This window comes from Garra rufa, chromosome 14, assembly GCF_049309525.1.
Source record: "Garra rufa chromosome 14, GarRuf1.0, whole genome shotgun sequence".
NCBI classification, from domain to species: Eukaryota; Metazoa; Chordata; class Actinopteri; order Cypriniformes; family Cyprinidae; genus Garra; species Garra rufa.
Genome location: NC_133374.1, coordinates 4,552,065 through 4,578,104, shown reverse-complemented (window position 1 = coordinate 4,578,104; position 26,040 = coordinate 4,552,065). Strand labels below are relative to the sequence as shown.

Here is a 26,040-nt window from a genome sequence, read left to right as displayed (position 1 = left end):
CATAATGAATTAATTAATTGTAGCCTACCGTTTCCACCAGTGCTTAATTTGAGCCGGATCCTGTTTTGGAAATGCAGATTTTGGATTTTTGCGTTCTGGTATTTGTTTTTAAAGATCCGGCATTAATAAGTGCATTAGATTGTGACAGTGCACACGTGCATAAGAGACAGAGCAAGCGCAGGTTTATGTAGATGTATTTGGAGGATGTGTGCTGGTCCTTAACATATTTTCGACCAGTCAGCTTTTTAAAGTTCAAAATCGCTCTCATTGATTGCTTACTGCCTAAACCACTCTCTGCAAAAGCATTTAAAGGGATGGTTCGGAGTAGAATTGACTTCATTGCTATGCACTCCGAAGCCCATCTTAATACCCCATCCGAAGTTTTTTTTACCTTAGTCAAACATTTATGGAGATATTAGAGTTTTTCGAATTGCTTGTTACAGGAGTGAATGGTGCATGTGATGTATCTTGTAAATTGCACCACTAAACGTGCAAGTAATCTTACCAAACTTCTACAGTAGTGTAAATAGGTTATGTACTCACAAAACGCTGCATCAGAACATTTGTAAGTCCGCCATGAGTGTTTTAAAAACACGTTTTACCCGAGAACTACTAGTCTCAGAAACTACAAGTCGATGTCACTTCCCTGGTTTGAAAAAAGCACGTAAAAGTCCTCCTACTACATCTGTGTGCATGTCAACTTGTAGGAGGACTTTTACATGCTTTTTTCAAACCAGGGAAGTGACGTCGACGTGTCGCCATTTATAGTTTCTGAGACTAGTAGTTCTCGGGTAAAACGTGTTTTTAAAACACTCATGGTGGACTTACAAATGTTCTGATGCAGCGTTTTGTGAGTACATAACCTATTTACACTACTGTACAAGTTTGGTAAGATTACTTGCACGTTTAGTGGTGCAATTTACGAGATACATCACATGTACCATTCACTGCTGTAACAAGCAATTCGAAAAACTCTAATATCTCCATAAACGTTTGACTAAGGTAAAAAAAACTTCGGATGGGGTATTTACATGGGCTTCGGAGTGCATAGCAATGAAGTCAATTCTACTCCGAACCATCCCTTTAATGAGCAGCGGAATGTTTAGAGAGAAAGTGTAATATCAGAAATAATACCAAATCAAGCGAAATATTGTTATGTATTAACATTATAAACACTATAAACATAGCTATAAGTTAGTTACCCTGACTCCAAAACGAATCATTTAAATGTAACGGTATTCAGAACAGAACAGGAATGAAACAAAATATATAAAGTTAAGAAACCAAAACAAAGCGAAACTAAAAATAGCAGGCGTTGGGCTCACGTACCTCTGTAATTCGGCGCAAATCCAACTGTTTCCATATTCCCAATGCATTTGAATGAAAAACTGTTATTTATAATGTATACTGGGCTTTGTACTGTACGTTCGATTTATACGTTCGAAATATATTCTCTTGTTTTTTGTTCCAAGCTCTGTTCGTTATGGTAAAACCATGAAAAAGGCATATTTGGTGTAGTTTATTTAATCTAATTTAATTAAAATTATTTAGATTTTTTTCTGCTGTCTGTGTATGCCTCATTTATTAATGTAAACGAACTAGTTCATGTAATTCGTTTGGAGTTCACTGTAATTTGTATTGTGATCGCTAACATTATTATTTAATGTTCTTATTTCCTCCTAATAATAATAATAATAAAATAAGTAAAGATGCGGAAACTGAAAGCATGCATTTCATTTGGCTATATAGTGTGATTAAGTGTGTTTTTCGTGAGCGGGTTGCTGCTGCTGCGGCGGCGGGGGCGGAGGATCGCGATGCAGGCTCAGCATCGTGATGTCTATCGGCCATCGGCGATGGACGATGGCATCGTCTATCGACCCAACCCTAATATATATGAATCAGTTTTCTAAACTAACTTTTCCTAATATAGCCTATTTGGTCCCTGAGAGCAAACTTTTGGAGGAAAAAAAAAATAGTTTAACCTAAACCCTAAGAGGAAAATTTTATAGGGGAAAAAGATAGAAAAAGACTCATTTTTAATCACAGTCTAACCCAAAGATTTAAAAAAATGTTTTAAGAAATTTAAATGTGATTTTTTTTTTTTTTATGAAAGTCTAACCCAAACCCTGAGAGAAAACTTTCTATAGAATTTTTTATTTATTTATTTAATTATGAATCGTTTTCTAAACCCTAAGAGAAAACTTTAAACTTTTTTTCTCTTAAAAAAAAAAAAATACAGTGTAACCTAAACCCTAAGAAAAAACTTTTTTAAAGTGGGAAAAATATAATTTAATTATGAATATTTTTTTTTATCACAGTCTAACCCAAACCCTGAGAGAACATTTTACAAAATGTTTTAAGAAATTTAAATGTGATTTTTTTTATGAAAGTCTAACCCAAACCCTGAGAGAAAACTTTCTATAGAATTTTTTTTTATTTTATTTAATTATGAATCGTTTTCTAAACCCTAAGAGAAAACTTTAAACTTTTTTTTCTCTTAAAAAAAAAAAAAAAAAAAAAAAAAAAAATACAGTGTAACCTAAACCCTAAGAAAAAACTTTTTTAAAGTGGGAAAAATATAATTTAATTATGAATATTTTTTTTTTTATCACAGTCTAACCCAAACCCTGAGAGAACATTTTACAAAATGTTTTAAGAAATTTAAACTTGATTTTTTTTTATGAAAGTCTAACCCAAACCCTGAGAGAACATTTTACAAAATGTTTTAAGAAATTTAAACTTGATTTTTTTTTATGAAAGTCTAACCCAAACCCTGAGAGAAAACTTTCTATAGAATTTTTTTTTTTAATTTATTTAATTATGAATCGTTTTCTAAACCCAAAGAGAAAACTTTAAACTTTTTTTTCTCTTAAAAAAAAAAAAAATACAGTGTAACCTAAACCCTAAGAAAAAACTTTTTTAAAGTGGGAAAAATATAATTTAATTATGAATATATTTTTTTTTTATCACAGTCTAACCCAAACCCTGAGAGAACATTTTACAAAATGTTTTAAGAAATTTAAATGTGATTTTTTTTTTTATGAAAGTCTAACCCAAACCCTGAGAGAAAACTTTTTTTTATAACACAGCTAACCTGGTCCCTGAGCGCAACTTTTTTTTTTTTTCAAATAAAAAAACTTCAGTCCAAAACCCTAAGAGAAAATATAAAAAAAGAAAAGATTAAATATATTTAATTTAATTATGAATATTTTTTTCTAAATGAGGACATTCTCTCACAACTTCTCAGGACAATATTGTTTGCAAACCACAGCTTTGTACACACAGACGCACTGAATGCGGCACATGGTTGTCATTCTGGTCGAGCGACCGAATATCTTCAAGCGACCTTACATTTCATTTCCATAGCAACCACGAGAACAGGCCAGCGCACAGCTATTCTACTCCGCAGAGCAGGTTTAACCTGGACAACACACACACATCTATTCTGTCTCAGGCAGCGGGTCCAGCCCGTAACAGCCGTTAAATGACTCTGTAGCTTAGCGTCAGTTGTAAGCGGATTAGAAACAAAGATCCATTAGCATTTTGAGTTAGCGTACACACAGTGACTCAGCGTTAGACATCAAACTCTGCGCTGAGACACGGCCGTCTCTCTCTCTCTCTTTGAGGAACAGCGTTAAGACTCTGGAACGCATCCGAAGTCTTTCAAATGGATCCAACATGAACAGCCGCCAAACGGCCAATGAGAGTGAAAGTTGGCTTTGGTGAGTAAATAAAACTGAAGGTAGTGGCCAGTTGGAAGAAGAGCGTGACCTTCAGTGACGTCAGCCAATAAATCACGGAGATACAGCAGACAACTGAAGAAAGGATCACAGACGGAGGAAATGCAAAGTCAGGCACTCACATTATCATCAATGAAGCTGTCTGCACTGGAAGAGCCCGTCTGTGAGACACAGTCTGGGAAAAATACCAGTGTATTAATGCTACAGCACAATCTCTGCTGAAAAAAGTGGGCAATGATGAAACTGGAAACTGTGGGGAGTCCTGGTAACATTTTACATTGACATTTAAAATATTCGCAAACAAATTGGTCTGCCTGGTATATTGTTGTTCTTTTAGCTTGAAAAATTTTTAATAAAAGTAAAAAATAAATAAAATGAAATAAAAAATAGCTATAAAATAAAAGTTAAAAAAATGGTAAAATAAGTCAAATATTGGCAGATGAATTGATCTGCCTGGTATATTGGTACTTAGTATCTTAACGTGAAAATAATACAATAAAATAAAAAATAGCTATAAAATAAAAGTAATAAAAAAAATAAAAATAAGTCAAATATTGGCAGATGAATTGGTCTGCCTGGTATATTGGCACTTAGTATGTTAGTGTGAAACTAAAATGAAATAAAAGATATAAAATAAAAGTAAAACAATTAGTAAAATAAGTCAAATATTGGCAGATGAATTGGTCTGCTTGGTATATTGATTTTTCGTATCTTCACATGAAAATAATAAACTAAACTAAACTAAACTAAAATAATTAGTAAAATGTTGGCAAATGAACTGGTGTCTTAGTGTGAAAAAAATAAGCTATAAAAAAAGTTAAAAAAAAAATGGTAAAATAAGTAAAATAATCAAATAAAATAAAATAATTCATAAAATAAGCAAAATATTGGCAAATTAATTGGTGTCTTTGCATGAAAATAAAATAAAATAAAAATATACAAAATGACAGCTAGAAAAAAAAAGGTTTAAAACATGGTAAAATAAGTAAAAAATTGGTAGATGAATTGGTCTGCCTGGTATATTAGAAAAAAATTAAATTAAATTAAATTAAAAAATGACAGCTCTAAAAAAGTTTTAAAAAAAGTTATAAAAAATGCGTGAAAATAAAATAAAAATAAATTAAATTTTTAAAAAGTTAAACAACTTGAAAAGTTAAATGTTATAATAAGGTTTATAAAAAAATACAACCTAAAATGTTAAATGTTACAATAAGGTTTCAGATTAAATAAGAAAAATAATACAAGATTATGTTATTTAGACACCTAGAAATGTTATAATAAGGCTCACTAAATAATAAAATAATTGTATACAACTTAAAATAAAATGCTATGTCATAATACTTGAAATGCTAAACGTTACTAAACATTAAAATGTATTAACAAGTCTCAGACAGCCAAACTAGCCTATTAAATGTACTATTTAATAGGCTGAATTTAATTTCAAAATTGATTACAATTGATAAAAACCAAAAGAAATATTTATTGAGCATCGTATAAATGAGCTTCAATATTCACCAGTCTGCTCTAATATGGTAGGAGCTAATGACATTTACAACTCAGTTGGTTGGCCGCTGAGTGTGAACAGATCTCTCTCCAGTTATATCAGACCTCTGTGGGCATAAAGTTCAATTCAGACCCTTCAAACCGCAGAGGTCTTCTACAGCGGGAGTCTGTCATGACTCATATTTAGAGTCAGCGGAGGCCGAGGCTCAAAGTAATTCTTCAGGACACGCCGGTGGCAGGGGAAAAGGTCTTTTGCAAGTCAGGACGTATTTAAAGATTTACTGGGCTCTGCTTTAATTCCTAATGACGTGGCATTAGAGTTAATGGCACTGGAATGGACATTACTATTCATGAGGAATGTTATTATTTATTTTAGGGTTGTAATAATTATAGCATTAGCGTCACCCCCAAAACCATTCGAAAATCAAACAGCAAAAAGCAAACAGACATATATTAAACAATAAAGGATGTTTATGATTATAAGCAGTGTGGCATTATTAAACATACAAAGAGTGCATTGCTGCCTATTATAGAATCACAATCAGAAGTTATTACAAGCACTCAATGGACGTTGTTAAATCCATATACAAGATATATATCTGAGGCAAAATGCATTGTTGGTCAACGCCACCTAGTGTAAATTAGCAAAAGGCACCACTGATTAGCGATTCGCCTCACATTTTTGCATTGCGGTCAGTGCAGAAAGGCCTTTAGATGCAGCTCGCCATCTTTCCAACAAAATTGTTGATGTGTTAAATGATTAACATTTCATATATACCAAAGCAAAATCCATAACTTTTAGCCAGCGTCGTTTGAAGGTGATACGAGTCAAATTTTGTGAAAATCGGACCAATGGTCTAGAAGGAGTATTCAAGAATAGTTTAATTACAAAAAATGAATTTAAACAAAAGTTATTAGCATTTTTAGAAATTACTTTATAACTTTTGACTACAAGGTCAAGCTGCCACAAACTTTTTCAGTACCTTGAGGGCATGGTGCCAAAGACACTTACAGAGTTTCGTAATAAAACGCCAATGCGCTTGTAAAATATAGCATTTTACAACAAAATTCAAAATGGCCAACACTCAAAATGGCTGACATGGGAAAATTACTTCACTGAATCTAAATAGACCAGTTTTGTGATTTTTGGCCAAACCATTTAGAAATTATAAGCAAAAATAGCCATTTTTTCCCCACATCAAATCATATCCACCACTAGGTGGCGCTGTGCTGAAACTGTGCAGGAAGCCTCAGATCATGGTTGTTATAGCACACACCAAGCTTGGTCTAAATGCGCCAAACCATTGCAGAGAAATAGCCTCACATCCATTTTTGCATGCTCTTCGTAGAATTTGTTAGTGCGTTATTCAAGAACTTTTGCCAGCATGGTCTAACGATGATCTGAGCCAATTTTGATGAACATCAGACAAACCGTCTGAAACGAGTTCAAAAAAGTAGATTTTTTGAACTATTAAAAATAGCAAAAACATTTGAGCTCACAAATTTTATATTTTGGTGTCCATTTGACTCAGTATGAGCCTTTTTCTTACAGAGGAAAAAATATTTTCCTTCTAGGCCTTACGGTTCAAAAGTTATTGGCCTAAACGTGAGTGCAACTTTGGACAGTTGGTGGCGCTAGAGGGATTGACTTAGAGACTCCAAATTTGCCATGGTGAGAGTTCAGACTGTCCTCTATCTGTGTGCCAAATTTCAAAACTTTCCTGCAAGCTGTTCTATGGGTGGCTATAGGCTCGAACGAAAGAAACGTAATTTAAAATGTTAACCCCTGGTTTCACTGACATGACTTAGTCATAGACTAAAATGTAAGTCTGAGCTGTTTCAACTGAAAGAAACTTGCATTGATTGATCTTAAAATATATTAGTGCCTTTATTTAGTCTCAAGACGCACACCATTAATGTTTTTGTAAAGACACGTTTATAGAAATTACTTAAATGTCTTAATTGAACTATGGCCTAATCCTGGTTTAGGCTAAGCCCTGTCTATGAAACAAATGAAACCCGAATGTTATAATATGGTTCATAAAATAAAATAAAACAACGGTTAATTTACCTCCACAGAAAAATTACCATGCACCAGAAGTTTAACTAGAAAGAAAAACAAGATTTTCCCCCATTTATTATGGCTTAGATGTATTTAAAGATTTAGTGAGTTCTGCTTCAGTTCAGTGAATAGAAGTGGAACGGACATTACTATTCATGAGGAATGTTATTTATTTTAGTGTGGTATTACAGCATTACCATAACCCTTTAAACCCATTCGATCAAGCCATCTAAAGTCTGTGTGCAATAAAAGAACGGTCTTCACATTTACAGCTCAGAGTCTAAATGCAGAAAAATAGTGGGCAGGTAGAAAAAGAGTAAGAAAAGGCAAAAACAGACGAGAGGGACAGAAGGACCCCTGTGTGAAGGATAATTGACACCGTAAGGTGTTTCGAGCACTGAAGAACGTCCTGTAAGAGTGTGTGTGGTCTCAGAATTGGACATGTCAAACCTCCGCCGGCTCTTCAGGAGAAAACTGTGCGTCTGTGTTGTTTACGGGAAAATCTACAGTTCTGATTATCTCCACGGAAGCGAGACGGCGGCCGCTGGAAAACCATCAGGAGATCTGCCAGCCTCCATCAGCCACACACACACACACACACACACACACACAAAACCTGCATTCCCATCAAACACTGAGATTCAGCCAAGCAGAACTATTAGAAACTCATGCTAACTTATTCTACAATCCAGGGCCAGCTCTTAAAGGGACACACACTCATTTGTTTAAATGTATTGCATCCTTGCTGATGCATTAGCAGTGTATATTAAAGGAACACTCCACTTTTTTTAGAAATAGGCTCATTCTCCAACTGCTCCCCCGAGTTAATAAGTTGAGTTTTACCGTTTTGAAATCCATTCTGTTGTTCTCCTGTTCTGGCGATATCACTTTTAGCATAGCTTAGCATAGATCATTGAATCCTATAAGACCAATATACCATCGCGTTCAAAAATGACCAAGGAGTTTTGATATTTGTCCTATTTAAAACTTGACTCTTCTGTATTTATATCGTGTACTAAGACCGAAAATGTAAAGTTTCGATTTTCTAGGCCGATAAGATTAGGAACTACACTCCCATTCCGGCGTAATAGTCAAGGAAGTTTGCTGCTGTAACATGGACGAAGCAGGCGCAGTAATTAGATTTGTCCCGATTCAATCACGTGATCGGAAATCAGGCCCAATCATGTGGTTTCAGACTCGATCGGAATCGGACATTACCTCCCGATCAGGACTCGGATATATATGTATATATCATAGGTTGCCTTAACCGAAAACTGTCCGTCATTGACAGAATTTTTGTTGCAATGATGGAAAAATCTGAAGGCCGTCCATCACTTTGACAGATTGCACAGAGGGTGATCTAGTGTAATTATTAGCTGTAATTCCCACCCCTGTCCAGTTGGTGGCAAGTGCACTCCAGTGTGGCAACAGAGCATTTGCTCCAGAACTAAAAAGCAATTGTTACTCATTTTTGGCATTTGATATGCGTTTGATTACGCACAGGCGTAGTAGTACTAAGAAGCTACAATGATCTATCATGCCACATTAAAGAGCGCCAAAACGGTATTTATTGCGTGAATTTCCTAATGAAACTGAATTTGAAATTTGAGACTTTGTTTCATTGAGATTTATTGGATGGGAGGCACGCTATGTACTTGTTAGTCATCGACTGAAAACAGCATAGACCAAAAGATCGACTGGGATTTACTGATCAATACTGCTCATTAAAATGAGAATATATTAAAATCGATGTTACTGCGTGGTGTGGTGTTGAACATGAAAAGTTAAGCAGTCTCATCTGTTCTCTTCAACATATTTAAAAATTAAAACATGAACATAAATAAATGCAATTAAATGTGTTATAATATGAAAATTAAAATGACAGGTGATAATGAATTATGACAGAATTTTTACGACCCTGTCCGTCAAAATGACGAGCAATGTAAAAGTCTAACGCAACCTCTGGTATATATATATATATATATATATATATATATATATATATATATATATATATATATATATATATTTTAACACATCTATAGTTATGCGGTGGCACAGAGTTAGACCTCTTGACTCCACACAGAAACACAGCAAACACTGTGGCACTTTTATTTTTTCATTTGTTTACATGCCTGCCAAATATTTTAAGTTGAGGTGCTTTTTGTTTTTATAATAGACTTTCTTTATATTTACTGTTGCACTAATGTCCAGAAGTGAAGAATTTATGTAATTTATTACTTGATTGTTCAAGCTACCTCACAGAAGTGCTCTGTTTGTTAACAGAGTTGTTGAATGTTAAAATAAGGTGAATTAAATAAATAAGGAACATCCTGGATCTGTTTCTTCGCTCTTCTTTTTTGATGTATTATAGAAGTATTGGATCAGTATCGGCAGATACTCAAAATCAAATGACTCTGACTCAAAAAAACCTGATCAGGACATCCCTAGCAGTAATATCACGCAGCGCCTGAAATTAGTTCCCAGCTTGGTTAGCATTTGCACATGTGCTGCGTGATATTACTGCGCCTGCTTCGTCCATGTTACGGCAGCAAACTTCTTTAACTATTACGCCGGAATGGAAGTGTAGTTCCTAATCTTATCAGCCTAGAAAATCACAGCTTTACATTTTCCACTGGTATTAGTACACGATATAACTACAGAAGAGTCAAGTTTTAAATAGGACAAATATCAAAACTCGTTGGTCATTTTTAAAAGCGATGCTATATTGGTCTAATAGGATTCAATGATCTATACTAAGCTATGCTAAAAGTAATATTGCCAGAGCAGGAGAATGGCTGAATGGATTTCAAAACAATAAAACTCAACTTATTAACTTGGGGGGAGTTGGAGAATAAGCCTATTTCCAAAAAAAGTGGAGTGTTCCTTTAACAGTAGAACACAAAAAGTAAATTCTATCAAGATTTTCACAAACTAGTCCTTTTGACTTGTAATTTCTATTTAACTCTGAATATTCCTTACAAAGGTAATGGGGTGATTTACATTGAATGCACACTGCATTTTCCAGGGAAAAGCTCTCGCATATAGGCATTCGAGGCAATGAGGTTTGGTCTGGGATCATTACCGCGGTCAACTACATCAAAGCGTGACCGCAGACAGGCCGACTCTTGTCAGCACTCAGTGAGAAGATAAGCACAAGATCACATAACAGTTAAAAATATATCGCAGACTCTCTTTCCTCATTTCGTTCCTGTCCACCTCCTCTCTTCCTCCACCAAAATCAATAGCATTTGCAAAAATGAATTATAGCGTGCACTGGAAACGCTAATCACAGACTAACCGATGGTTTGCCCTTGGACTAAATGTCTCGCATACTAAACCACAGTCGCTGGCAAACAAGCCATTTTATTTGCTAATTAGGCAATTAATTTTACTGAATGTGGTTGCGGAAGCGCTGGTGATGGCAAAACTGCTGTATTATCAGTAATGAAACCCTGTGTGTGTGTTAGAGTGAGAGAGAGAGAAAGGTAGAGAGTGTTGGAAATGAGGGCTGCTATTCACACTGATGATTTGTGAGCTCAAAGCGCTGCTGTTTCCAGGACTCTAAGGTTACACATCACCCACCATGAACCCCAAACACAGCGTTTATGCCAGCTGTCTGTGGGTTTGGGTAACATTGAACCAGCACTAAAAAACAAACGGTCCACTAGTTTTACCAGAAGCAAGGTCAAAAATGTAAACACCTGACAATAGTAAAAATTCCAAAAATATTAAATCCAAATTTTTTACTATTTTGTGCATGCTTGCATATATATCTAAAATTGTGCTGACATTTATTATTATTTATTGAAAATAAAAACTAAATAATTTAAATAAAAGAAAAGTAAAATACCATATTGTAATATTACTATATAATAATACATATATTAGATTTTTTAACATTAGAATATATGAAGCATGCCATATGTAATATGAAAGTTATTTCAAATTAAGAAGAAATTAGAAAATACCACATGATATTTGAAACTACATATATGAAATTATTATTTCAAATTAATTAAATATAAAAAAATATATAAATCATGTCATTTTCTAATTTCTTTATTTAAAATATTTTTTTGATATTACATATCAAATGTGCATGCTTGTATATAAATTAAATTTTATAAACAATAACAATGCATTTAATTTAAAATTACACAATTTTTTATACAAAATTATTATTACGGTATTACAGTACAGTAATATGAATATTATATATTAATAACAAAATATACTATGATTTTTTTATTTTATTTCTACCTTCTGTATAACCCATATTCTATAAGATATTGTAACATTCATGACTAGAGTAGTGAGTGTAAAATCTGATTGATCAGCACAAACAGGTAATAGAGTGAGTCAAAGCTTTGGCTCAGGACTGATTCGATTCAATATTGAAACGTACAAATAGCCAAATCGATCAGAACAACCCAATTTTCTGTCTGTATTCAGACTCAGTTGTGCTCTGCTGACGGCAGCTAACATGATCTAAACTAGAACTGTAAAGTTATTACAGGAATAAATCTCTACAAGCATTACTCGGACAGCTTAAATGTTTAGCACACAAGCCTACCATTAAAAACCAGCTCCAGTGTTGTGGTCTCACAGCTGATGAATTGAAAGAGAAAAGTGGAGGATTTTAAAAACACATTTCTGTCAAGAGTTCAATTGCTAGTCCAGCAATAAATCTCTACAAATTAGGCAAACTGCTGTTTGGGGATGTTAGATATAAAGTCCATGAATCGATAATTGTAATGGATACCCAACAAAACACCATCAGCACATCAAATTCCTCAAAACCAGGAGCTGAAGAGAGACATCAGTGGCTCCCTCTGCTGGCAGAGCCTTACACTGACCCTCACCAATGTCAAAAACACTCTTCTTCTGTATTAAAAGCAGCTTGTGGATAGAATCAGCCCAAAAGCGCACTATAGTGGACTGATATTATGTGAAGTGGGACACATTGTACATCTCAAATTCACAAAGACAGGTCTGGGATCAAGGCTGAAGCTCATTAAATCATAAAGACCCGAAACACGACATGAAGCGGTGAAGTGAGCAGCAGCGAGCCGCCAGCACTCGTCTTCATCACTGCTGAACTGTAACGCGTCTCACATCTGTAAGCGGCTGTCCCACCTGAGCTCATCAGTGGAACTGCTGTAATTCACTGAAGTCATTAGACATGCTAATAAACACACACACAAACACACACCCCAATAAAAGAAGAAATGAACTGAAGTAAATCTAGAGTAGATGACGAGAGAAAGACAAACTCCATTCAGATGCAGCATTTTACAGCTGGAGAAACTGAAACATCATCAGCTTAAACTATCTATTTATCCATCAATCTGTCCATCCATCCATACATACATTTATCAATCCATTCATTCATCCAGCCATCAATCCATCCATGTATCGATCATCCATCCATCTGTTTGTCTATCCATCCATCTGTCCATTTATCGATCCATTTGTCCATCAATCCGTCCATCCATCCATCCATTTATCAATTTATTCATTCATCCAGTCATTGATCCATCAATTTATCGATCCATCTATCCATCCATCCATCCATCTGTCCATTTATTGATCCATTCATCCATCAATCCATCCATCCATCTATCGATTTATTCATCGATTCGTCTATCCATGCATTATTCAGTCATCCATCCATCTATTGATCCGCCTATCAGTCATCCATCCGTCCATCCATCTATCGATCTATCAATCAGTCCATTCATCCATTATTCAGTCATCCATCAATCTATTGATCCATCATTCCATCCACCCATCAATCCTTCAATCTGTCATCCATCCATTTATTGATCCGTCCATCCATCCATTGATCCGTCCATCCATCCATCAATCCGTCCATCCATCCATCAATCTGTCCGTCCATCCATCCATCTGTCCGTCCATCTATCCATCCATCGATCCGTCTATCCATTCATCCGTCCATGCATCCATCAATCCATTGATCTATCAATCAGACATCCATCCATCAATCCATCATTCATCCATTTATCGATCTATCCATCCATTGATTAGTTGAGCCATCTATCTGTCCATCCATCCATCCATCCATCCACCTATACAGCCGTCCATCCACCCATCCGTCATCCATCCATCAGTAGGTCCATCAATCCATCTATTCATCCGTCTATCCATCCATCAATCACTCGAGCTATCAATCCATTGTCTGTCCATCTATCCATCAATCCCTCCATCCAACCATCTATCGATCTATCCTTCATCTATCAATCCATAATCCATCTATCCATACATCCATCTGTCCGTCCGTCCATCCATCTATTGATCAACTATCAATCCATCCATCCATCTATACATTCGTCATCCATCCATCCGTAATCCCCCATCCATCCATTTATTGATCCGCCCATTCGTCTAGCCATCAATCCATCCATCCATCTATACATTCGTCATCCATCCATCCGTAATCCCCCATCCATCCATTTATTGATCCGCCCATTCGTCTAGCCATCAATCCATCCATCCATCTATACATTCGTCATCCATCCATCCGTAATCCCCCATCCATCCATTTATTGATCCGCCCATTCGTCTAGCCATCAATCCATCTATCCATCCATCCATCCATCAATCAGTCATCAATTCATTTATTGATCAATCCATCCGTCCATCCATCCATCCATTCATCCCTCCATCCATCCTTCCATCCATTAATCCGTCTATCGATCAACCAGACATCAATCCATCTATTGATCCATCCATCCATCTATCCATTTTTCGACAGTGTTATAAACGTACCCGTGTGTGTTTGTGTGCTCTGGTTTTGTTGTATCTGGGCTTGTTGTGTGTGTGTGTGTGTGTGTGTGTGTGTGTGTGTGTGTGTGTGTGTGTGTGTGTGTGTGTGTGTCTTGCAGGTAAAGGAGATGAATGTTGTGTTTGCTCAGGTTTTAATTGTGTCTCATTCCAAGTGACCCTAGAGAGCATCAATCAGCACTAATTGTGTGTGTGTGGCTTCACACTTGACTGATTTGAAAGTTATAATAAGCTGATGACTAAACCTAAATCAATATCCCTGTATCGACCACACACACACACACACACACACACACACACACACACACACACACACACACACACACACACACACACACACATACTCACTCATGCAGAGACAGAGAGAGCTGTGCGTGAGGTATTTATAATATATCTGAAGGTTGAGTTCACTCTGTGAATCATAATTAAGCTCCAGAGAAAAGCTCCACACAAACTGATGACAAAGTGTGAGAGTCAGCTGTCAGATATATTATACATGCCTGACTCTGAGTTCTGCATGTGTTCATTTACCCAAAGCTTGAGATGCAAAAGCTGCCATCGAACTTTGTAAGCGATCCGGTCGTAATGCCTGAACCACCAGCACCTGAGAAAGAGACAGAAATAAAGAGTCAGTATTCTATGAGTACTCTGATTGGTGCAGACTGTTGATTGACAGCTCACCTGCTGAAAAAGAGAGATCTTTTTGGCAATGGGAGGCGGGATTTCCTGTTCGCAGCAGGAACTGCGTGAGAATGTGAGCCACAGGTCTGAGTCGTTCAGACAGAGAGACTGATACAGCACTGGAAATGTGCTCTGGAAACACAGAGAGAAATCAACTAGTCAGCATATTAGAGACAGACAGAAAAGCAATGCTAATAGTTATTTACATTTACATTTATGCATTTGACAGACATTGTTATCCAAAGTGACTAACACTGCTTTCAAGGTATACACATTTTATATTTTACCATTTCTGGCTTTTTTTTTCTGGAATTATGTTGTTCTGTTTACATTTTTCTGTTTTCTTTTTTAATAAGTTTCATAATTTTCAAAAGTAAATTTAAAAGGTTTCAGCTTTCAATTTATAGTAAATTAAATTCTTTTTTTTTTCATTTCATTTTAATATTTTTGGATTTTTTTTCTGTTTATTATTTTTATTTTAATGGTTAAAATAAATTTTAGTGACCACAAATTATTATACATAATTAAAATATGAAATATATACACTTTAACAACAATTTATTAAAAGTTAAACTAAAATAAATTTTTTAGTGCTCTGTGATTATTTTTTATATATATATATATGTGTGTGTATATATATATATATATGCATTTGTGTGTGTATATATATATATATATATATATGTATATGCGTGAGTGTGTGTGTGTGTGTGTGTGTGTGTGTGTGTGTGTGTGTGTGTGTGTATATATATATATATATATATATTAGGGCCGGGACTCGATTAAAAATTTTAATCTAATTAATTAGAGGCTTTGTAATTAATTAATCGAAATTAATCGCATTTTAATCGCATGTAAATATTTGACCTGAGAACAGTGAGAATTAAGATTTTTACATGGATTTTTAGTATACCATTGAATAATGACTGAATACATAAGCTTAAGCAACAAAATATTGTTTATTTTTGTTCAACCAAGTCCAACAGACCAGTACAATATTGCCATTAAAAGTGTAGCAAGAGGCACGTTCTTTAACGAGTCTTTCATTCCGAGAACTCTGCTCTTGTGTTTGCTTAATTATGCATTTAAACTTTAATGACCAAACCTATCATTATAAATGTTGCTGCACATGGAATATAACGCGGATAACATTTAAAAAATAGTTTTTATCAGGTTACACACTGATTATTTATCACTCAAACCCCTTTCTCTACCTGTCCGTTGGTCGCGTATATCCTCCATGTTTGTAGTTTTTTAACACTTTTTATGCGTGTTTGTAGTTCTAATCGAATCCTCGTTCACGGCGCAGTGTGTTGCGGGCAATATAAGCAGTTAAGAGTGTGCATTGATCGTTAAGTAGTAGACCATCCGGGAATCTTTGGAATACTTTTTAAACATACTACGATTTGGGACATACAATACTATTTAGGACGGACGCAGTTTGTCTGAACGCTAGTTGGTGCTCCAGTATAATCGGTCCGCCGAATCTCATCTAGTGAGAAACGTTCCGCGGTGCAAAACGTATTGCGATTAAAATGCGTTAAAAAAATTTAACGCGTTATTTTTGTGTAATTAATTAATCTAAATTAACGCGTTAAAGTCCCGGCCCTAATATATATACATAATGTGCTTCTCGGAAGTAAAAAGTTGTAATTAATATATATATATATATATTAATTACAACTTTTTACTTTCGAGAAGCACATTCTTCTGTACAATAGTAACATTTCTGTCACAATTTCTTCAAGTTAAACTGAACTTTTATTTTGAAACGCAGTCGTGAATACCTTTGAGTTTCTGTGTGTATATAATATGATATTAATTTAAACTGATTCATCAAATCCAAATACTGTTATTCCACGTTAATCATAAGGCCCTAATTACCTTGAGCAAAGCCACGGCCATCAGCCTCTCCTGATCAATCCAAGATGGAAACTGTTCTCGCAGAGACTTCTGGGAATCCTGCAGAAAAACAGAGATAATTTCTACAACTGAAAAGAAGAGATGCAGGTTATTTCACAGAGTTATGCATAAAGAGATTCATACCGTTTTGCGAACCATATCTCCAACGATTAGCCCTGTGAACACGTCCCATTCCTGCATGAGACACAAACAAACAGGAGTGATTCTCTTTTATTGTGCTTTACTGGCAGGACTAATAACAGCGCATTTGTCTTGTCAGAGCCGCTGCGGTAGCTGTAGACGACCCGAAATAGAAACGTCATCATTCATTCAGGACCGGTTATGAGAGTTTAGCGCTCACACACACACTTACGTTCTCCTGGAAGAATTCTGGGTTCATTCCCTTCACAAAGTGCAGAGCGAACATCAACTGATCCGCCTGTAAACAAACACACAGATTTGTCATTTTAGATGACAACAGCATTTGCACCATAGTAATATATTCCTGTCATAATTTCTTCAATATAAACCGAACTTTTATTTTGGTAGGTTGTTGTCAAGACCAAAAATGTAATCAAATGGAAATTTCACAGTTCCTTTTATTTTTTTTTTTATTCAATTCCAGTTCTGCACAACTGTAAAAAAATAAAATATAATAATAAAAAAAACAATTAAATATAAAAAAACAAATAAATACATTTAATTTAATACATTAAAAAAATGTAGTGATTAATTAATTAGTTAATATTACTTTGAGAAGTTCATTCTTCTGCACAACAGTAATATATTTCTGTTTTTTTTATTAAATTAAATTTAAATAAAACTAAACAATTAAATATAAAAAACAAATAAATATATTAAATTTAATACATTACAAATATTATTAATTAATTTGTTAATATTACTTTGAGAAGTTCATTCTTCTGCACAATAGTAATATATTTCTGTCACAATTTCAGTTAAACTGAACTTTTATTTTTGGGAGGTTGTCATCAAGACCAAAAATTTAATTCACAATTCGTTTTATTTTTTTCAGTTCCAGTTACTGTTAAATCAACTGTTAAATCAAACAGGCATCAACTGATCCGCCTGTAAACAAACACACAGACTCGTCATTTTAGATGAGAACAGCATTTGCAAATGTAAAGATCATGGGTTCGATTCCTGGGGAATGCATGAAGTGAAATGCAATGCAAATCGCTTTTGGTAAAAAACGTCTGCCAAATGCATAAATGAATGAATATGACACAGTTCCAGCGCTGGAGGCTTATTCATGCTATTCCACTGAAGAAAAGCAGGTTCTGTGCTGGAAAATTGGTCTCTTTAACGTGTAAAACAACAGCTCAATCACAAAATAAAACTAGATCACTGTTGCTAGAATCAATGGACAAAACTATATATATTTAATTTAAATAAACTGATTTTATTTACAAATTTCATATGAATTAATTGACTGCCATGCTTTTATTCATTACATATTTAGAAACAATATATATATATATATATATATATATATATATATATATACATATATATATATATATTTGAATAACTTCTGGCTGATATATCAGAGCCAGCTCTCTGTGGCATAAATGCATTGAATTTAATCACTTTGGATTTTAAAATATGTTTTGACACTTACACTAATCACATTTACCAGTGCTCTGCAAAATTTCACAGGCGAAAGAAAGCAGGACTGGATGTGACAAAATATGATGAATGATACAGGGATAATGATGACGAAATTAACATCCACAGCTATTCTGCCTGCAAGCAAACGAACCAACCCTAAAAAAGTGCTTTTCAAACAGACTTTTTTCATGGATAATTTTATAATATTGACGTGAAGTGCTATACAAAGCTGGCTAACTTTATTCTTTACTCTTTCATTTTAATTTAAGTGTTCTGAGCTTTTATCATTTATTTATTATTATTATTATTATTATTATATAACTATATCACTATATTTTATTTGAAAATTATTGAAATGTATTAATTTTATAAAAATGCATTTACATTTTTAAAAATAATTTATTTCAAACATAAAATAAAACAAATAAAATTTATTTTATATTATTTAAAAGTTAATTTTATTTATTTTATTTTATTATAAAATTATCAAAAGTACTTACATTTTTTTTAATATTTCGTTTTTATTTATTAATTAAAATAAAATAAAGTGTGATTTTGCATCAAGTCTTGAGAACAATTAATTATTTTATATTACATTATTAAATTACTATATTTTACTTAAAATTATTTAAATTTTTTAATATATTTTTTTTAAATTATTAAATAAAATAAAAAATACAATATTTTAAAAATGGAATGAAATAAAATATAAAATAAAATAAAGTCTGATTTTGCTTCAAGTCATGTGAACAAATCATTATTATTTTATTACGGTATTAATATATTTAATTTTATTTTAAATGTATTAATTTAATGTATTAATTTTACAAAAATGTATTTACATTTTTTAATTTTTTTAAATGTATTAAATAAAATAAAAATGTGATTTTCCATCAAGTCTTACGAACAAATCATTATTTTTTTTAATATATTACTATACTACTATATTTTATTTTATTTTAAATTTATTTAAATGTATTATTTTTATAAATTTTTAATATATTTTTTACATTTATTTAATAACATAAAAATATAAAATATCTTTAAATAATAAAATAAAAAATAAAATAAAATTAAATTAAATTAAATAAAAACATGTGATTTTGTCTTGGAAACATATTATTAGTTTTTTCATTACATTACTATATTTTATTTAATTTAAAATGTATTAATTTGATAAAAATGTATAAAAAATATGTGATTCTGCCTCAAGTCATGCGAACAAATCGTTCAATCAGAGCATGTTGTTTTGCTCATTACAAAAACCTGAAAACCAGAAGGATGATTGATGCAGTATGGTTTGAAGTGGGCGTGGTCATTGCTCTGTGAACATAACGAGGGCTCTTATTGGTGTTGTTTTTTAAGTGGGCGTGGTCATCTCTATGGCAATTTGTTACCTTAAAAAGTGAGCGGCAGATATACTCATACACCATGTTCTTCAGACGGCTCTCCAGCGTGGAGATCCTCACATTGGTGCTCTCGCTTTCCTGCATCACACACACAGTTAACCTCACAAATTTATAATTTTGAATTAGTCAGTGCAAGATAAGCATGTGTCCACATCACCTGTTCGGTCTGCAGCGCTCTGTGGAAGAGCCGTAGGAACGAGGCCAGACTGAATCTGTACATGTTATTAATCTTGGACAGATCCGTGATCACAAAGTACATCTTGCTGGCCGTCTCGGCTAACGGCAGGTACGCGTCTCTTTCCTGCAGACACACGGAGAGACTGGTGTTACACTGGTGCCACCTGCTGTTTCAATAATTCCAAGTATCTTGTTTATAATCGAACTCTTTCCCAGCATCACCTGGTCGAGTGACGTCTGCAAGCGGTGCGATTCACTCAGCGATTGGTGGATCAGAGCGCTGCTGGCTTTGGTCTGGTTCAGAGACTCGATCAGCTCTTTATTCTCCAGGATATTCCCTTGAGCGGTTGCTAAAGTCTGTACACACAGAACACAAAACACACAGTTTGTTGCATTTATGGAGACAGGGTTTATACAGATACTTTAAAAATAAATTCCAGGACTTTTAAGTACTTTTCAAGCACTACTTTTTGGATTTTCAAGGGTTTCAAACAGAGATCTCACTATTTCAGTTTGCACTGAGGGGAGCTTCAAAGGTTTCTATGTGTTTTTGCAACACTAAGCAATGTATCACAGAAATATCTCAAGAATCCTTTCATAAACAAAGTGTAGAGAGAGTATAAATAAGAGATTGATTGTGCAGGGTACAGAGTTTCATTGATTATGATAGAACTTTGTGAGATTGTGATGAACTAAGATGAGTGGCAGTTTTTAATTATTTTTAAGGGAGTTTGCAAATGAGATATTGATTGAATACAACAGTTAAACAAACAAGAAGTTAATATTAAGTGACTTACACTGTCTGACTATAACACTATTGCCTGGTTTTGGTCTATTTCAATGTCAAAAATGGTCTAAACCAGTCACAACTGAGCCGCTGTGCATCTTCATTCAAACACAGCGGTGTTTCATTAAAAAAAAAAAAGTAGCCAGAAAAAACATTTGCCAACCCGCTCCAAAGTCCCGAACCGAATCACATGATTCGCAATCTGTGCTCTGAAGTTCCAAACTGAATCAAAAGATTTGCAAACCTGCATCAAAGTCCCAATCTGAATCAAACGGTTCGCAAATCCACTCCAAAGCCCCAAACAAAATCAAATGATTCACGATCCATGCTCCAAAGTTCCAATCTGAATCAATAGATTTGCAAACCAGCTCCAAAGTCTTGATCTGAATAAAGATTTGCGATTCACGCTTCAAAGTTCTGAATCAAAAAGTTTGCAAACCAGCTCCAAAGTCCTGAACTGAATCACATGAGTCACAATCTGTGCTCTGAAGTTCCAATCTGAATCAAAAGATTTGCAAACTCGCACCAAAGTCTCCATCTGAATCAAAAGATTTGCGATCCACGCTTCAAAGTTCTAAATCAAAAAGTTTGCAAACCCACTCCAAAGTCCTGAACTGAATCACATGATTCACGATCCATGCTCCGAAGTTCCAATTTGTATCAAAAGATTTGCAAACCCGCACGAAAGTCTCGATCTGAATCAAAAGATTTGCGATCAACATTTCAAAGTTCTGAATCAAAAAGTTTTGCAAACCCACTGCAAAGTCCTGAACTGAATCACATGAGTCACAATCTGTGCTCTGAAGTTCCAATCTGAATCAAAAGATTTGCAAACTCGCACCAAACTCTCCATCTGAATCAAAAGATTTGCGATCCACGCTTCAAAGTTCTAAATCAAAAAGTTTGCAAACCCACTCCAAAGTCCTGAACTGAATCACATGATTCACGATCCATGCTCCGAAGTTCCAATTTGTATCAAAAGATTTGCAAACCCGCACGAAAGTCTCGATCTGAATCAAAAGATTTGCGATCAACATTTCAAAGTTCTGAATCAAAAAGTTTTGCAAACCCACTGCAAAGTCCTGAACTGAATCACATGAGTCACAATCTGTGCTCCGAAGTCCCGATCTGTATCAAAAGATTTGCAAACCAGCACGAAAGTCTCGATCTGAATAAAAAGATTTGCAATCAACATTTCCAAGTTCTGAATCAAAAGGTTCGCAAACCCGCTCCTAAGTCCCGAACTGAATCACATGATTTGTGATCTGTGCTCCAAAGACCCGATCTGAATCAAAAGATTTGCAAACCAGCACGAAAGTCTCGATCTGAATCAAAAGATTTGCGATCAGTATTTCCAAGTTCTGAATCAAAATGTTCGCAAACCCACTCCAAAGTCCCCAACTGAATCACGATTTGCGATCTGTGCTCCAAAGTCCCGATCTGAATCAAAAGATTTGCAAACCAGCACGAAAGTCTCGATCTGAATCAAAAGATTTGCAATCAACATTTCCAAGTTCTGAATCAAAAGGTTCGCAAACCCGTTCCTAAGTCCCGAACTGAATCACATGATTTGTGATCTGTGCTCCAAAGACCCGATCTGAATCAAAAGATTTGCAAACCAGCACGAAAGTCTCGATCTGAATCAAAAGATTTGCGATCAATATTTCCAAGTTCTGAATCAAAATGTTCGCAAACCCACTCCAAAGTCCCCAACTGAATCACGATTTGCGATCTGTGCACCGAAATCCCGATCTGAATCAAAAGATTTGCAAACCAGCACGAAAGTCTCGATCTGAATAAAAAGATTTGCAATCAACATTTCCAAGTTCTGAATCAAAAGGTTCGCAAACCCGCTCCTAAGTCCCCAACTGAATCACATGATTTGTGATCTGTGCTCCAAAGTCCCGATCTGAATCAAAAGATTTGCAAACCAGCACGAAAGTCTCGATCTGAATCAAAAGATTTGCGATCAATATTTCCAAGTTCTGAATCAAAATGTTCGCAAACCCACTCCAAAGTCCCCAACTGAATCACGATTTGCGATCTGTGCACCGAAATCCCGATCTGAATCAAAAGATTTGCAAACCAGCACGAAAGTCTCGATCTGAATCAAAAGATTTGCAATCAACATTTCCAAGTTCTGAATCAAAAGGTTCGCAAACCCGCTCCTAAGTCCCGAACTGAATCACATGATTTGTGATCTGTGCTCCAAAGTCCCGATCTGAATCAAAAGATTTGCAAACCAGCACGAAAGTCTCGATCTGAATCAAAAGATTTGCGATCAATATTTCCAAGTTCTGAATCAAAATGTTCGCAAACCCGCTCCTAAGTCCCCAACTGAATCACATGATTTGTGATCTGTGCTCGAAAGTCCCGATCTGAATCAAAAGGTTGGCAAACCAGCACGAAAGTCTCGATCTGAATCAAAAGATTGGCAAACCAGCACTGAAGTCTCAATCTGAATCTAAAGATTTGTGATCCACACTTCAAAGTCCTAAATCAAAAGGTTTACAAACCCGCTCCAAAGTCCCAAACCGAATCAAATGATTCACAATTCATGATCCGTACTCTGAAGTTCCTATCTGAATCTCTGAATCTCAAGTCTTGATTTGAATCAAAAGATTTGCGATCCAAGCTGGAAAGCTCTATGATCCGTGCTCTATAGTTCCAATCTGAATCAAAAGATTTGCAAACCCGCACCAAAGTCTCGATCTGAATCAAAAATCAAAATTCTGAATCAAAAGGTTCGCAAACCTGATTTGAAGTCCCAAACTGAATCAAATTATTTGCGATCCGTGCTCCGAAATTCCAATCTGAATCAAAAGATTCGCAAACCCACACATGAAGTCTCAATAAGAATCTAAAGATTTGTGATCAACGCTTCAAAGTTCAGAATCAAAAGGTTTGCAAATCCGCTCCAAAGTTCCAAACTGAATTAAACGTTTTGCGATCTGTGCTCCGAAGTTCCAATCTGAATTAAAAGATTCGCAAAACCATACCGAAGTCTCAATCTGAATCAAAACATTAGCGATTCACGCTTGAAAGTTCTGAATCAAAAGGTCTGCAAACCCGCACGGAAGTTCGGATCTGAATTAAATGATTCGCGATCTGAATAAGGATTCACGAGCCATCATTTCAGATCAGGACTAGGAGCGTGGATCACAAATCACAAATCATTCAATCCGAGAAATAATTCACAAACTCACTCTGAAGTTCCAATCTGAATTAAATGATTCGCAATACGCAAACTCCGATCTAAATGAAAAGATATGTGCTTATTGAAAAACGCTTATTTTCACTTTTTTGTGTCTTTTAATAATTCAAGCACTTTTCAATTACCTCTTCAGGAATATTGCTATTTCAAGGGTTTTCCATGCATTAAATTTCAAAAAGTCAAATTCAAGTATTTCAAGCACTTCAAGCACCTCGTACAAACCCTGTGGAGAAAAACATGCAGCATTCTGGGATTGGTGCTTTAATACCTCCAGCAGCGACTCCTCCAGCTGAGCGAGTTGAATCTTCTTCTCCTCTTCTTGTTGCAGGAGCTTCGTTTTTTCACTTTCCAGCTCTGGTTTCTCTTGCTGGATGGTCAATGCTAGTAGCTGAACACACACATGTGAGATAATGATGAGCTTCATGGAGTCAAAGCAGTTGGTTTGTAAGTGTAAGTGTGTAAAAGTGTGTGTGTTACCTGTCCTCGCAGACCGGCTCTAGTGGTGGTGAAGTTCACCTCTGTGATGACAGACTTGGCGTCAGGTGGGATGAAGGGACTGGGGTTACGGGTTGCCAGGAAAAGACGGAAATCCTCGTTATAATCAATGACTTTGTCGCCGATCTGCACCACGTATCGCGGACCTGCCAAAGAGCAAAATTAATCAGATTCAGAATGAAATACTAGAGTACTATTAAGTGAAAAATAATATGCTACATTTTGTTGGTAAATTACTTTATTACATTACATAAACAATTAAATGAATAGCAGGCAATTACCATGTTAAATAATAATTTAAAAAGTAATAAAAAAAATGTATTCACAGCCAATCAGAACACTATTGTTCAAAAGTTTGGGGTCAGTATAATTTTTTTTTAAATGCAAAAGTAAAGACATGTAAAATATTTCTTTTTAAATAAAATAAATTAAAATAACATAAAAATTATAAAATAATACAGTTAAATGAAAATTAAAATCCTGAGACAGAACCAGTCAGATGAAGCCAAATAAACATAGACATGTGTTTTTACATTTTTTTTTTCATTTTATGAAATTTACTAAACAAAATAAAATAAAATATAAAATATTTTTAAAAATAAAATCAAATCAAATAAAAAATCAAATCAAATAATCTGTTTTCCCCTTAAGTCACGTGAACAAATCATATTTTTATTACATTTTTATATTTTATGTATTAATTTAACAATGTATATCATTTTTTTTTTCATTTATTGAATATATATAAAAAAATCTAATATATTTAAATAATAAAATAAAATGCATTTACTTTTTACTTGTTTAACTTACTAAATAAAATAAAAAATAAATATCTTTTAATAATAATAATAAAAAAGTGTGATTTTCCCTCAACCCATGTGAACAAATCATTTCTATATTCTATATTACTATATTCTATTTTATTTATCATTTAAAAATAAATTTCACAGCCAGTCAAGAACACTATCATTCAAAAGTTTAGGGTTAGTATGATTTTTTTTTTTTTTTTTTTAAAGAAATTAATACTTTTATTCAGGAAGGATACATTAAATGGATCAAAAGTGACAGTAAAGACATCCAAAAGATTTATATTTAAATAAAATAATATAATTTGCAGCCAACCAGAACACTATTAATCAAAAGTATGGGGTCAGCGTAATTGTTTTTTTTTTTTTTTTAAGAAAGTAATACTTTTATTCAGCAAGGACACATTAAATTGATCAAATGTGACAGTAGAGACTTTTTAAAAGATTTCTATTTTTTTAAAAATCATATAAAAATCACAGCCAATCAGAAAACTATCATTCCAAAGTTGGGGTTCAGCATTTTTTTTATTTTTATTTTTTAAAGAAATTAATATTTTTATTCAGCAAGAATACATTAAATTGATGAAAAGTGACAGTAAAGACATCCAAAAGATTTATATTAAAAAATAAACAAATTAAATAAAAATTAAAGCCAATCAGAACACTATCATTCAAAAGTTTGGGGTCCGAATAAATATATATATATATATATATATATATATATATATATATATATATATATATATATATATATATATATATATATATATATATATATATATATATATATATATATATATATATATATATATATATATATTATAT

The 26,040-nt window shown here is 34.1% G+C and overlaps 1 protein-coding gene across 1 annotated transcript in view; it reads right to left on the bottom strand.

Moving 5' to 3' along the window:
• LOC141285246 (cytoplasmic dynein 2 heavy chain 1-like) overlaps positions 1–26,040 on the bottom strand; it is a 144,620-nt gene that overhangs the window by 47,598 nt on the left and 70,982 nt on the right. Inside the window, exons 51-61 of the mRNA XM_073818284.1 lie at positions 24,392–24,555; positions 24,183–24,302; positions 20,136–20,270; positions 19,894–20,037; positions 19,725–19,814; positions 17,069–17,134; positions 16,840–16,890; positions 16,678–16,755; positions 14,794–14,925; positions 14,644–14,716; positions 3,863–3,915 (exon numbers count right to left, since the gene is read on the bottom strand). Of these exons, the coding sequence (XP_073674385.1) occupies positions 3,863–3,915; positions 14,644–14,716; positions 14,794–14,925; positions 16,678–16,755; positions 16,840–16,890; positions 17,069–17,134; positions 19,725–19,814; positions 19,894–20,037; positions 20,136–20,270; positions 24,183–24,302; positions 24,392–24,555 (1,106 nt within the window). The remainder of the gene's footprint in view (positions 1–3,862; positions 3,916–14,643; positions 14,717–14,793; positions 14,926–16,677; positions 16,756–16,839; positions 16,891–17,068; positions 17,135–19,724; positions 19,815–19,893; positions 20,038–20,135; positions 20,271–24,182; positions 24,303–24,391; positions 24,556–26,040) is intronic.